At 44.7% G+C, this 15,117-nt stretch overlaps 1 protein-coding gene across 1 annotated transcript in view; it reads right to left on the bottom strand.

Moving 5' to 3' along the window:
* Positions 1-15,117, bottom strand: part of dock8 (dedicator of cytokinesis 8) — a 45,527-nt gene that overhangs the window by 18,036 nt on the left and 12,374 nt on the right. The window contains exons 4-22 of the mRNA XM_080839518.1: positions 14,702-14,773; positions 14,150-14,258; positions 11,502-11,714; positions 10,657-10,742; positions 9,931-9,997; positions 7,524-7,673; positions 7,067-7,147; positions 6,502-6,664; positions 5,892-6,022; positions 5,338-5,428; positions 4,949-5,111; positions 4,413-4,530; positions 4,082-4,156; positions 3,686-3,826; positions 2,937-3,038; positions 2,651-2,746; positions 1,694-1,928; positions 355-519; positions 1-7 (exon numbers count right to left, since the gene is read on the bottom strand). The exon at positions 1-7 is cut by the window's left edge and continues 163 nt beyond it. Coding sequence (XP_080695644.1) covers positions 1-7; positions 355-519; positions 1,694-1,928; positions 2,651-2,746; positions 2,937-3,038; positions 3,686-3,826; positions 4,082-4,156; positions 4,413-4,530; positions 4,949-5,111; positions 5,338-5,428; positions 5,892-6,022; positions 6,502-6,664; positions 7,067-7,147; positions 7,524-7,673; positions 9,931-9,997; positions 10,657-10,742; positions 11,502-11,714; positions 14,150-14,258; positions 14,702-14,773 — 2,265 coding nt within the window. The remainder of the gene's footprint in view (positions 8-354; positions 520-1,693; positions 1,929-2,650; positions 2,747-2,936; positions 3,039-3,685; positions 3,827-4,081; positions 4,157-4,412; positions 4,531-4,948; positions 5,112-5,337; positions 5,429-5,891; positions 6,023-6,501; positions 6,665-7,066; positions 7,148-7,523; positions 7,674-9,930; positions 9,998-10,656; positions 10,743-11,501; positions 11,715-14,149; positions 14,259-14,701; positions 14,774-15,117) is intronic.

The raw sequence follows: 15,117 nt of genomic DNA on the forward strand, positions 1-15,117 counted from the left end.
TGCCCACCTGCACGCCACAGGAGACACAGTCCCAGTCAGCAAGACTCTCTATGCATGACCAATTCCTCTGATAGGCTACGGGACTCAGAATTAGAAGTGAAGCCTTGTAAGGTTGACTGAATTCCCCTACAGTATTCCCTTGTTTTTAGCACACGCACTACAGAAAGAAAGGCGCATTCATCTCTCTGCCCTAACAGAGTCATCAGGTGCCATAGAGTGCATGGCTTACTCAAGCGAATGCCCAAACACATAACGGCATGGCATACTGCACAGCAAAACAGCAATCCTGACCCAAGCAGGTAGTGGTAGCATGGACAGGACAGGTGCTGCATGCTGCCAGGGTCACTCCCTCACCAGTGCTGAACATCTCCCCCTGGGACTCTGGCAGTCTGAAGGCGTAGTAGAGGTATTTGGCCAGGAGACAGTTCCTGCCCTGGTGGTCGCGCTCCAGCTCCTGGCTGTTGTGGAGGCTGTTGACGATGGACACCACCGACTCGAAGGCGATCTGACCCAGGTTGGCTGTGAGCAACCACAGGAAAAAAAAGAGTACAGGCTCAGGTTTGGAGACTGGGGGCTTTAAGGTTCCGTATGGGCAGTGTTTGCAGAAAACAAGCACTTTTGTAATCGTCATAAAACTTTACAAACAACATTAACATTAGCATTAATAAGCAGGTATTGTCTCTTTGCTGCACAAGACTAGCATCTTGTCCTGTGACAGACGTTTTATTGCGTTTCTGAGTGTGCCCGTGTGTGTGTATGTGTGTGCGTGTGTGTGCGTGTGCGTGTGCGTGTGCGTGTGCGTGTGCTTGCGTGTGCGTGTGCGTGTGCGTGCGTGTGCGTGTGCGTGTGTGTGTGTGTGTGTGTCTCTCTCTCACCCATCTGTCCTGCGATGACCATGGGCTGCATGATGAGTCTGAAGAGCTTGTGTGTGTGTGTGTGTGTGTGTGTGTGTCTCCCTCTCTCACCCGTCTGTCCTGCGATGACCATGGGCTGCATGATGAGTCTGAAGAGCTTGTGTGTGTGTGTGTGCGTGTGTGTGTGTGTGTGTCTCTCTCTCACCCGTCTGTCCTGCGATGACCATGGGCTGCATGATGAGTCTGAAGAGCTTGTGTGTGTGTGTGCGTGTGTGTGTGTGTGTGTGTGTCTCTCTCTCACCCGTCTGTCCTGCGATGACCATGGGCTGCATGATGAGTCTGAAGAGCTTGTGTGTGTGTGTGTGTGTGTGTGTGTGTGTCTCTCTCTCACCCGTCTGTCCTGCGATGACCATGGGCTGCATGATGAGTCTGAAGAGCTTGTGTGTGTGTGTGTGTGTGTGTGTGTGTGTGTGTGTGTGTGTGTGTGTGTGTGTCTCTCTCTCTCACCCGTCTGTCCTGCGATGACCATGGGCTGCATGATGAGTCTGAAGAGCTTGTGTGTGTGTGTGTGTGTGTGTGTGTGTGTCTCTCTCTCTCACCCGTCTGTCCTGCGATGACCATGGGCTGCATGATGAGTCTGAAGAGCTTGTGTGTGTGTGTGTGTGTGTGTGTGTGTGTGTGTGTGTGTGTGTGTGTGTGTGTGTGTGTCTCTCTCTCTCACCCGTCTGTCCTGCGATGACCATGGGCTGCATGATGAGTCTGAAGAGCTTGTGTGTGTGTGTGTGTGTGTGTGTGTGTGTGTGTGTGTGCGTGTGTGTGTGTGTGTGTCTCTCTCTCACCCGTCTGTCCTGCGATGACCATGGGCTGCATGATGAGTCTGAAGAGCTTGTCCAGCACCTGATGGAGGAAGAGGACGAGTGGCTCGAGGCGCGAGGAGGACAGCGAGATGATGCTGAGCTTCAGCTCGTGCTCCACCTTGGTCTCGGGAATCTTTTCGTCGCTCAGACGGATGGGGAAGGTGACCTTGCCCTCCAGCGCGTGGCAAAGGGTGAAGAAGCGCTCCAGGTGGTTGTCCTGGCAGGGGCGGAGAGGGAGGGAGAGATGGCACCGCTGGACACGCTCATGGATTCCTCAATTCATTATTTATTGATTCTTTTTTTATTACAATTACTATTAAATTTACTTTCATGCTACAGTAAACAAGTTTGAGTGTGCGTGGGAGCGTAAGTGTGTATGTGTGTGTGTGTATGCTGTTTGTGTGTAAGTGTGTTTGTGCACCCGAGTTTGTGCTTGTGTGTGTGTGTGTGTGAGAGAGTGTGCACCTGAATAATTATCTTTGTTAGGTGAAAATTCATTAACAGTGTTTTGAAATTATCTCTATCAATCTGTATGCACGTGTCTGCATGTGAATGTTTCCTATTTTGCTTTTGTTTGTTCGATCAAGTTGAATGGATCTGTGTATAATAGGAGTGTGTGTATCTGTTTGTGGGAGTGTGCATGCGTGTACGTGTGTGTGTGTGTGTGTGTGTGTGTGTGTCTGTGTGTGTGTGTGTGGGCATGAGTGTGTGTGTGTGTGTGTGTGTGTGGGCATGAGTGTGTGTGTGTGTGTGTGTGTGTGTGTGTGTGTGTGGGCATGAGTGTGTGTGTGTGTGGGCATGTGTGTGTGTGTGTGTGTGTGTGGGCATGTGTGTGTGTGTATGTGGGCATGTGTGTGTGTGTATGTGGGCATGAGTGTGTGTGTGTGTGTGTGTGTGTGTGGGCATGTGTGTATGCACAGGTGTGTTTACCCCACTTACCTGAGTGTGGACCGATGAAACGGCCTGCAGCTCCAGGTTGAAAACCCCCTTGTGGCTCTCCATCCACTTCACAGGAGGGACCTGCGCCGGTATCTTCTACAGGGATCAAAGCCACACCTTCATAGCACACTAAAGCACAGCACCTCTGCCTCGACTCTCAACCACACACACACCCAGATCCTTTAAAAAACACTCCAAGACCAGTGTTGGTGAATCACTGATCAGAGATCAGATGCGGAGAGATCTGTGTTAGACCTAACACATGTTTGTTACAGGTGAAGCTCACCTCTGGGGAGTGCAGGGAGTAGTTAACAGGCAGCTTCTCCAGAGCGATGGGAAGGCAGTACTGGCCTGTCTGCAGACGGTCATTGTGAACTATGGGCATCCACTGCAAAGAGAATACAAACATCATTACAAACCCCAATTATACATAGAGAGAGAGTATGTGCCAGACAGTACAGCCTCATCTGGGCGGGTGCACATCATCACTTGGCTGATCTGGTTGTCTAAACAGTTCCTTGGCCTGATTACAACAGAAACAGACCATAATCTTGTCACAGCAAGCAGTAACCCATGATTACAATTATAGGATGTTCCTGTTCCAGTTCCAGTCTTGTGACAATGAGCTCAACCTTTGGAGAAGGCTTAAGCTAGCTAGGAGTGGGAGTCATATTCTTTATTTATTATTCTCAAGATTCAGTCACGATTCTCGGGTCATGGTTCAATTCAATCATGATTCTTCAACTGCAATTCAGGGTTTGATTGCGATTTCTACATTCATTTTGATCTAGTGCTGACTGCCATAAATTATTAAAATGATGTATATCTCAAGGATCAGTGCAAGTGTTACACTTACCTGCACTGATATGACCGGGAAACTAGAATGGTATAACCTATATTTAGTGACCCAACATGTAAACATTAAGACTGATTTATTGCATTCGGAGATCGACAGCTAATCCTTGAAAATTCTGATGCCTTGGCCATGGCTGACTGACTGGCAGCCGTGGAGCTGAGGGTCTTGGGGCGACTCACGGAGTAACCGATGAGGGACTCCACGGCGCCCGCCTGGCTCTGCTTCTGCTGGCAGCTGATGTGGTAGAAGGTGAAGAGCAGGTGGTGCCGCTCCGTCAGCTTGGCCGGGAGCTTGATCTTCACCTCCTCGTAGAAGTCCGGCGACCTGTGTGTGTCGGCGCAGACCTGTTATTTTGGCGCTTATCGCTCTCGCTGTACGCTAACAACATTGTGGCAAAGCCACCGAAGGATCGAACACTCATGAGAAAACGGCACAGGTTATATTTAACGCAAAGAGAGTGGGAGAGTTTTCTGATAATGCCACTCAAGCCAGAGTTAAAAATCTACACAACCAGCGTATAAAGGGCTCTTATTTCTTCATACAGAGAGTAAAGCATGACATTGTATAGGTGGTACTTGCTTGTTATGGTAAGTCACTGGTGTATAAGCCTCTGCAATAAATGCTGGTCCAGTAGATTTTCCAAATATGACCTATGGATAGAAATGATAGAAACCCCTAAATGGAAATGGAAATCACTAAATGGCTAAACTGTAACAGCAAGACATTTATTTTAGGTCATTTTTACACAAAATATATGAATGTAAATCCATTTCGTCCATAAGAACTCACTTAATTCTGAGTGGGGACATATGATGATCCGTGTTGACTAGACAATGAACTGTATAAAACAATACTGATTTGGTCAATGAAGCTAACTGTTTAATGATTTTTGCCATTATGACTTACAGGCAGAACACTGGTAGGCTCCTCTCCAGTCATGAACTGAATTTTTATGGTGATGTTTCTGGCTGAGGTCAGCCGACTGCCCACATTGAGCCGCTGAGGGTAAACATACAGGAGGTTTCTGTTAAAGGGAAGAAAAAAAGGAAACATAAAGGGTTACAAAAAATGATAACAGGCTGATGTCAAGTTCTGGAGAGAGAAGCTCTGCCTTTACCAGGCAGCACAATTCATGACCGTGGATTAAAAATGGTCTGGAAGTGATCATGGCTTCACAAGGCTGACAGGCTGCTGCACTACCACAGCATACCAGTAGGTGGAAGCAGTTTTCTATGAAGAGAATTAGAACTTCCCTGAACTGCAATTTAGCAGAGGACAATAATAGAGTGTAGGCAAAGGTTACAAGTTTACTGATTACTAGCACTAGGGTAAACTGTAATCTGTAAAAGTTGTAAACAGTAGAAGTGAAAGTAATTCAACAACAGATCTTGCAGGGAGTAAACAGTGTATGTTTTCTGAAATATAAAGTCGCTTGTAATGACCTGTAAATGCTGTGAGGGACGTAGACCTCACTGGAGGGGAACTCCAGGACCTCTTTGATCAGCCTTGGGTTCTTCTCAGCCAATGGTTTGACGAGGATGAGTTCAGGAGAGAGGCAGCCCGGCATGTTCTCTGGTGCTGGCAGTACCTCCAGTTTGATTACACCTGAGTGTGAAATACACCATTAAAAAACAAATAGCCACCTACACATTACATGACATACAAAAGTAATCATACGTATAAACACACAACACTTTAATCTAGATGATATGTTTGTGGTGATGAATTAAAAATGATTAAATGTTAAAAGATTATAAGTGTTAAAAGTTAAAAGATCTCTAAAGATATATTTCCGAAACAGCAGTCTAAATATCTATGGGTTTGATTTCACCTGGTATTGTTTTAACCCGTCTCTGCATTGACGTCCTCTTGATGTCAGCCAGACACTTGAACAGATCGTCATCACTCAAACGGTCCCCTTCCTAAATACATTAACGGTAGGCTTTAGTGGTTTCATACACATGCATAGAGGCACTGAGGGAGAGACATTTAACATAATAGCTGAGATAGCTGGTACAGTCACTGCTCAGTAGAAAGACAACAGGTGGTTCAATAGATGTGATTCCGCAAAATGACAGCTCTCCAGGAAAACAAACCAAAAGACGAACCAAAGAAAGTATACATGTCCACCATGTCATCAAACCAAGTACTGGGTGTGACCTTTTTACTGCTGGAATTCCTGAACACACATATCTAATCAACCCCAGCCCAAAGCCTTCAACACAACACACACAACCAATAAGCCTCACAAAAGATACAAGATACAAGATGAGAAGTTTGCAACCCATGAGAAGTATGCAACTCATGCATGTTAGATACAAGATCCAGTTATGAGAAGTATGCAACCCATGACTCTTAGTCTTGTCTTATGTCCATGGGACTGACCTGTTTGAAGATGGTGTTTATGGTGATGTTGGCAGGCTTGAATCCTGACAGGTTGTACTGATCCTCTATGTAAGAGAAGCGCTCCGAGTTCCGTCGTGGCAGGTACCCCCTTCTGTCCAAACTGCCTCTGCCTGTTTAACAGTACAAATGTACATTAATGCATCAATCAGTAAAATTCATGTAGCATTCACTCATCATTAAACAATCATAATCATCAATTATACATGGATTTGTATTTCATCAATGATAAATGACAATTAGAGAGGTCTACTTTAAGTTCAAGTTCAAGTCTATTATTTTCCGATGCACAGAACAACACAGAGTCAGACTGGTTACTGAAATTCTTATGGCAAGACACCGCACAACCACCTAACATAACATTGTTGTCTACACACAAGCTGGGTCACTGAATACAACCCTAATACATGTAATACATTTTGTATCATGTCACTCTCACAAGCTTCACATCAAGACAACCTTGATTGAGAGCCATGGAATTTGAAGGCAAAAAGACTCTTGTTTGATATAACGACATGCCATCATGGTGTTATGGATACACGCACGCTATGAGGACATGCTACAGCTTTTTTGCAAATCTATTTTGCCTCACCATTCATGCTGTCGGTCTCACTCGTGTCTCTCTCCAGTGTGGACGTAGCGGTGATGACGTTCATGATGTTGACCGTACCCCAGGCGAAGGGCATCCTAAAGCGCCCCAGCCTCTGGCAGAACCCCTCTGACTGGGTCTTCAGCTTCTCCAGCTTATCCTTATTCTAAAATGACACATGCTAGCATATTAGCATAGTAGCCTACTAGCGTATTGGCATCTCTCGTAAAACTGACATGGAAGAGTTTTATGAGGAAGTTCCAAACAATTGTTTTTAGCTGTAAAATGTTATTTCCAGTTATTATTGCTTCTAATAAAGTTTTATAGAAACCTATTCAAAGCCTCTCTATATATTTTCATTTGTCTGACTGTGCAACTTGTATCAGTGTCTGTGGTACTATCTCTGTCAACACTCAAGCAAGTGGTAAACAGACAAAATCAAGGCTCCCCAAGATTCTCAAGTCAAGGACAATGGAACTCAGTCTAGATCCAGCCCTTTCAGAAGCATCATGGGGACTTGTCTGTCAAACAATGGATTTGAAGGGGTGAGATGAGAAGGGGGGATTACCTTGGCTGTGTCACTCTCTTTCATGCCTATGTAGGGGTCAGCACAGTCACCGATCTCTCCCTGCTGCAGCACCTTCTCAAGCTGAAAACACACACACTGAATGTTACTGAGGTCACGCGTACAGTATATGTTCACAGAGAGCAGCAGTAGTTCAGAAACACAGTGTTCACAGATTGTTACTGTGTTTGAAGAACTACAGTATTATTCCTAGTGTATTGCATCTTTCTATTCTACAGGTTTTTTGGGTGAGTATACAATAAAAAAGATACAAAAGTCGTGTAGTTCTAAGTAATGCATGACAACCATGTTTCGGGTTACATATGTAAGATGTCAATGACTTCTCTGGTACCTTGGGCCTCATTAATCTGGCAAGTAAGGCCACGTATGCCCATAGGATATGACAGTATATGTGTTACACCTAGAGAGTGTGCGTGCCCACATTTAGTGTCAGATTTACCTTAACTACCAGGTAGATGTCTGGGGAGGGCTGTGTGATGGAGAAGATGGCCGCCTTAGCTTGACTGGAGGGGTCGACACTGGGGGTGTGAGAGCGCAGGTATCCCCTCAGTGCGTCGGAGTTCAAGTCAAAGTGAAAGTCCTCGGAGATCTAGCGTTAGCCACAGAGAGAGGAAAAAAAGAGCTCTGACCTCGATTGAGCCAGCGTGTGTGTGCGTGTGTGTTTTCTTTACCCCTGCAAGTGTGTTGTTCACCCTACCACAGGAAGTAGATTCCAAAATAGTGATGATGCTTTTGGTAGAAATCTAGCCTCTCCATTCCCCACTGGACACAGACATGCACACATGCACACACACACACACACACATGCACACAGACAAACACGCACACATGCACACAGAAAAGCATGCACACATGCACACAGACACACTCACAAGCACATGCCTATGCAAATGCAACTGAGCTCACACAAGGAAACCCTGCACTACACAAACATTGGAGGATTTCATTTGCATGTAACCCCAACGTACGTCTGCTAAGGGAATCAGTTACACTGGGCACTCCTTCCCCAACACCCATGCACACTCCCCAGTCCAAACTGCACCCAAATCACCACGTAGGACACAGAACTCTGCACTTTCAAAGTTACAAGCTCCTGTTGTTTCCCCCTTCCGTGCTAAATATCAGTTAATAAACTCAGGCACTAACTAAGGGCAGAAAGCTAAAAGTATTAGTACTGGTTAAAGAAACACTATGTAAAAATATGCTAATTTTAGGTATCTTTCTATGAGCAACTACTTTTAGTATCATCTTCAAATGAATTGATGGTGGGTGTATGGTCATGTAAAGGACAGATAAACCCACCTGTTGTTTCCACTAGCTGTCCAGAATATGCACTTTGGAGTTCTCTTGTTTGGGTTGGAACACCCGGCGAAAGCGTAAGAAAAGCCTTCACAGCACGACATCCCTGATAGTACCGCACTGATAAAAGCTAGTGGGTTTTAATCACTGCCAACTGGGCTGTTCTATGGTGCTTGCAATGTTTCTGCATGCTTTTTAGGTGGGTAACTCACTAGTTTTAGACCAAACCATAATGCTTTATGCCAAATGCTAATGCGTAATCCATAATTATCTTCATGTCCTGCTGGCATTGTCAGCACACATGTAACCACGGATCAGCTGCTGTCTACCATAACAAACACATGAATTCCATCATGGTTTGGGGTCAAAGAGTCTCATTTAATAAGTGCTCTGAAGAAGTCGCCCCTCCTTAAGGCAATGACATACAATATCCTGTTGTTAAGAAGGCATGTCACCCAATCACAGCGAAGGCTTCAGTGAGCTCTGTTGTCTGTTCAACAGCTGGGTTGACTCCCTTCATTTGAAACAGAATGTTTATTTTCATCCTCTACATGAAGAACAGGCAGAGGGTGAACGCACTGAGGCTTGGCAGAACCGCTACTGTCTGTGAAATTAACTTTTTTGCAGGCTCACAGCAACTGTGGCAGCACTTTACCAGAATTCTATCATGATTAAACGACGCGCAAAAAAAAAATGCAATGCAAAATGTTTCCCTGAGCATTAAGAGTTGTTGTCCCTCAGATATTTTTAATGTTACGGGATTTCAGCCGACCGTAACTGGGTCACAGATGTAAACCAACTGCATGGCCGCTTTAGATGGCACAGATGCTGTTTAAATCACCTGTTTTTGCTTTGGTAACAGTACATAAACAAAATCAAAAGTACTTCCCTGGAATTGCAAGATCAACTGTTAGATGTTCTGTTTAAATTCTAGAGTTTATTTTCTGAAGACATTGTATGTGTTGTACGAAACCTATAACCTACAAAGATGCCCTGATTTTCACAGAGAATAGGTTTATTCTTGGATCTGTTTTGTTCATGGTTGGACAGGGACCCCTCCCCCAAAAAGGCCTCTCTCATTAAAGTTACCATTACATATTCCTTTCAAGTAACTGAAACCCATCCCACATAAGACTCTGCCTATTGGGTGTGGACCTCCTGTGTTCTGAAGCATGGAGCTAGTTATCTCACACACTGTATATAAAGCCTGCGAAAGAGGTCGGAGTTCACAAAGGAGCCCATGTGATGATTTGTTGGCCCGTCACTGACTGACTCCCCTGACTGTGGAATATCTGCGGTGCATCCCAACACTGTGTCATGTCTGTGTTATCCTTTGGAGAACCTCTGGCAGTCTGGCAAACACTTGCACTGATGTCATCTTCTTAGGGTCTCAACACAGGCATGCGTCGAGAAGCAGGGTGTTTTAGGAATTTCTCGCGGCCCTGACGGCAAGTCTCAAGGATAACAACGGCTACATCTGCAGCTCCAAAACAAACCCACCCACCCCCGCCCTCTGCTCAAGCTGAGGAGGAAGACGAAACGCTCACCTTCTTCTTCTCTTTGAGGTCATACAACGCCATGGTTGCGAAGAACGGTTCTATTTCAATCTCAAACCTGTTTTAACCAGAGAGGGGGAAAAAAATAAACATTACAATAGTGAGTGTTTGTGGGAAGCAATTAAAGTCTGCCTGCCCTATAAGACCACCACTGATTTGTATTCAATAAAAACAAAAATGCTTGGGATTTTTTTAGGCTTTAGATAACAGGATAGCATCTTCCTGCATATTTTTTTATTCTGAGTATGAAGTGTTGTCATGATTAATTTACAGGAAATCATGAGTTTGAACCCCTCAAGGGATTTAATTAAAAGTGACCCCTTACTTCTACCTGCAGCATCCCCCCAATCAAGAGCCTATTAATATTACATGCAGTACTACATTCAGCTATTTCTCTCATTTATGATTTAGCTTCATTTTCATAATCTACTAATGATCCTCATCCCCTGTAGCATTATTATAATGATTTAATACAGGGTTAACACTGTGTCTTCAAACATGCCTATGCAGCTCGTATCATGCTTGCATAATGTACACAGTCCTTTGCAGTCCATTCTTTGACTTAAGACTGAAATTCTGTAATTACAGGGCTTATTGAGATCCACCTAAACGGGACGCCACAAAAACAATTGTCTTTGTATTGTTTTTGTGGCCGTGAAAGGAAGAGATCACATTAAATGACAGTAGAGGTGAGAGGAGTGTGAGGGTGATAGTTACTTGATGGCTTGGCATCTGATGTAAATCCGGTGACCGATGTGTTCCCTTGGACACTCTGGCTTGGGCCGGATCTCAACAGCATCGTCCTGGAGTGAGTGTGTGAGTGTGAGTGTGAGTGTGTGAGTGTGTGTGTGTGTGTGTGTGAGTGTGAGTGTGTGGGGGGGGTGTGTGGGGGGGGGTGTGAGTGTGTGTGTGTGAGTGTGTGTGTGTGTGTGTGTGTGTGTGTGTGTGTGTGTGTGTGTGTGTGGTGGGGGTGTCAGAGAAGAGGAGAGAACATCATGTTCAGTGGGCTGATTGAGGGCTGCTAGTGAGCTCAAGTGGAAGCGTGTGGTCAAAATCTCACCCCAAAACACTCTGCTCTCAACCCTTAAACAACCATCACGCTGGATGCTGAAAGAGGCTTTAACAGCCTACAAGCCTCAACTATGTGTGGCTTTTACACCAAACTGCATGAGCTACTGCATGACACCATGAAAACCATCAGGGTTTTTCTGATGAAGGGAATCTTTTTAAAGACTACACAACAGGCAGATTGATTAACTCATTCCCACAAAAAAAGTAGGTGAAGTAATTTCTGTGGTCTAACAATGAACTGCTACTGATGAAAGAATTTTTGAACAACTCCTTTTAGGCTTTCACTGGGTAAACAATTTGTTGGCCTTACATCCACATATTAAGCGGATATCTGAAGTGCCTTACAAAGCACAGAAGGTGTACAGTATGTAGGATTCCCTGGGAATCAAACTCAGAAGGCAAAGGCTCAATCCCTGGTACTGCTAGCATCTCCCTTTATCTGCTAAGCTCTGAGAACGATAGAGCCGTTCCTACTGGAGACTTCACGGTACCTCGTCGGCAGGCGGGTAGAGGGCGAACAGCTCCGGGTGGCGGCTGCCGTGCCGGGCCTCCTGGTTGAAGCGGTCCAGGTCCTCAGGGTTGCTGAAGCGTAGCAGGCTGTCCACGCGCGCGTCCGGCTGCAGAGCCTTCAGGTCAAAGTCCGAGGAGGCCAGTGTGGTGCGGCCCGACTCGTCGCTCAACGCAGCCAGAGACGGAGACCGCACCTGAGGGAAGGGATGGCGGGGATGATGTAATGAGACATGAAGGGCTTTTTATTCTTAACCTCCCCCCCCCAAATAATACAAGCAGCACCTGTACATTTATACACAATACATACATATATACTGTACATTGTCCCACTCCCGGGAAAGAAAAATACTTAGACAATAGCAATAACACACTCTAATTCATAGTTCTGTGTATGCAATAAGACCAAACCAAAAGACCAAACGTGGTATAATTCTTGGCTTTTCTTACTAAACATGGTACTATCACATCATGCTTTCTAACAATTAGACAAAACAAGTTGAAAACTGGCCTAAAAAGCGTTATGTAAACCAAGAAAAGTGTCAATATCAATATTTTTCCTGCATGATTAGACTAAAGAGCCCATATTTTGAGTTCCTGGCCTAGGAGTAAGTGGAGGGGAACGCTGGCAGCCGACAGCGCGTCCTGAACTGAACAGGACTGACAATGGGCTTGTTTTTTCCCGCGGACAGCCTTGGATGCTGATGAGAAGTACACCACTGAAACAAGGGCTCTGTGGTTGGGATAATTAATACTTGGCAGGACGGAGCTCGGGACGGAAGCAGAGGGTTTGGGGAAGAGCGGGGGAGGGGGAGTGAATGAATATTCATGCTTCATTGTGTGGTAAGCCCTAGACAAACAGGAGGGGAACCAACGCCAGACGCTGGTAATAGGGAAACAGGGACACTTTCTTCTCTTTCGGCTCACTCCACTTTTTCCCCCTATTTCTCCCCCTCACCCCTCCAGCTCTCTCCTCTCCCCCTTTTCTTCACACGGCCAATTCTCTTGGCGGCTCTCTTATTTAACCTCTACTCTCTCACACTTTCAAACAGGCCTGCTGTGTATTTGGAAGAAAAAAAAAACACATATAAATACACAAAAATGAATTCATCACAACAAGGCCTTGCATGCTCTGTTTATTCCGAGGCGCTTTTATGTAATCCTAACACTATCGTTAAGCTTACGTGTGATTAACCAGTTTAATACGTGTCTCTCTCACTGTGTACCTTTCACTCTCCTTGTTTTCTCAAGACAAAAATGAGGAATGTTATCTAGACCTGTTATCTGGCTGAAGTGTAATATCACAATACCCACACCACTACCAATCACAATACCTATCAAATGCCCTGTTAAAATCTGTTGATTGTGTAAGATATGTTCACTGTGTAGATGAATCAGATAGACAGTAACAAAGAGGGTGTATCTAGTTAAGTTGTACAAAGAAACATTCATCCTCATCTCTGAAATGTTGCATGTGATAACTCTCTCTCTGCTTGGTAATAATGGGACAGCTTCATATAGGTGTAGACTTGCAGGATGTGGCACATATTGACACACAGCTTAGGGGTTTTTCACCTCTTCCAAAAAAACATCCAGTTTCACTTTTGGTATTTTGGTAGGTCCCTGCAGGCATTTCCATGATCCCCAGATAGCAACATAAACCTGTTATACACTCAATTGCTGGTAAACAGCTTCAGACTCTTTCTCTCACTTTCTGCTTCAGGGTATGGAAGAGTAATCGCCAGCCACTCAGCCTGAGCATACTCACCCAACCCTGTCACACCCTAATCCTGTTAAGTAGTCTACTCCTGTAGCAATAAATCACTATCGTACAAGATCAGAGTAGTCCTGACTCAATTAGCAACGTTAAAAAAATGGTACGATCTCAACACCAAACCTCTTCTGCGAAATCACTTATTTTAATAAATGCTCCAATGAAATGACTGAATGTTTTAATTCATTTATCTAAATAATATTTAAATAAATAATTTCACAGGAGCTATTTGGCGTGTAGATCTAACCATTTTTCAGTGTATCTTCCAGTGACATTTCATGCCAAAAGTCTGAGGGACTGGCAGATCAAATTATTTAACAGGAGCTATTTGGGGTGCGGATCTATCCATCTGTCAACGTTGCTAAAAGTATCGGCACACAACATGTTTCCCTGCATAACCTACAAAGTGCGGCTGATACCTGAGGTATTCATCTCTGACACAACCCTTTAGTAGAGAGCTATATCTGGTGTTGGGTTGGATGCGCTCACCAAAACTAAGCTTCACATCATGATATCTCTCCACATCCTACCACACACCCAAGATGGGAAATGAGTGAGAGATTTCAGAATTGGAAACGTCAACTGGTAGTGTGGAGAGTAGTAATGACCCTGTGTGTGGTCTTGTTCACACACATACAGTATGTGACTATGTTATTTCATGAAGAAGTTACTTAAATCATGTATTTCCACACTGTGGGTTTCGAAGTAAGGAATCACAACTTGGTGCAAGCTTCTAGGTTTGCGGTCCTGGATCACACTCTCTCTGTAGCACTGACCCGGAGTGAAATACCATCCAACGAAAAAGGTCGAGAGTAAATGTTGGTTTTAGGTCAAAAGCTGACTACAAGCAATACATACCGCTGGCTCTTGCCTCTCGGGCAGCATGTCCGACTCAAAGACCTGCCTCTGGAGGAGTTTGTGGAGGCCTGAGCGCTCGGAGTAGGCACTCCACCCATCTCCTTGACACCTGTGCCAATCAGAGGGCCAAGTAAGTCATGACCTTTACTAAGAAGGTTCATCCCATGCAAAACATGCATAAGCCCCATAACGCATACTCTCCTAGTGAATTTGTATTTAGTATTCCATAGTTCTAATAATAATAATAAACTACATACCGTTTATTGGTGTATTTGTTTTATTTGTAGTGTAATGGAGCAGTATACAGAATCATGTACTAAAGTGGGACATATTTATTGTTTACAACTAAAGACTTAATAAAAGCAAGATGACTTGAACATCAGGTGGGATGTTCAGTGACTATGATTCAGTCTGGTGAATACTGAGGGACAAATGTGGATGTGGATGAATTAACTGTCAATCAAGCAGGTACACATCAGAAACCTGCCGCATGTCGGAGGAAGCACGAGACACAGAGAGTGAAGAAAGTGAAGAACACTGCATCGGCCTTACCTTCTGCCGACTATTAGCCACGGCTGCGTGTAGCTATCCACACAGTCTCTCACATGAAGGTCAAGCTCTGCCCTGTCGATACACAGACATCCCCAGAGACAGAGTTACAAATTAAGTTTACATCCTTTCGTGCAATCAGGGAACAGAGGATAAGCCCGTGGCTCAGCAACACATAGGGGGAGCCGGGAGAAAAGGATTTATGAGAGCTTCAAGCCTAGTCTGAATGTTTCATAAATCAGGACATTACAATGTGGCTGCAACAGTGTTTCATCTGATCCAGCCAGTATCACAATCTTCTGTTCTTCTGTCTGACTTTGAGCTGAGGTATTTCAGTATTTTGTTTTAGTTTAGTGTCAAACTTTGTAACAGACAATACCTCACAATGTTTGTGCAGACTGCACTGCTTATGTGATAAC

The sequence above is a fragment of the Sprattus sprattus genome (genome assembly GCF_963457725.1).
Source record: "Sprattus sprattus genome assembly, chromosome: 5".
NCBI classification, from domain to species: domain Eukaryota; kingdom Metazoa; phylum Chordata; class Actinopteri; order Clupeiformes; family Clupeidae; genus Sprattus; species Sprattus sprattus.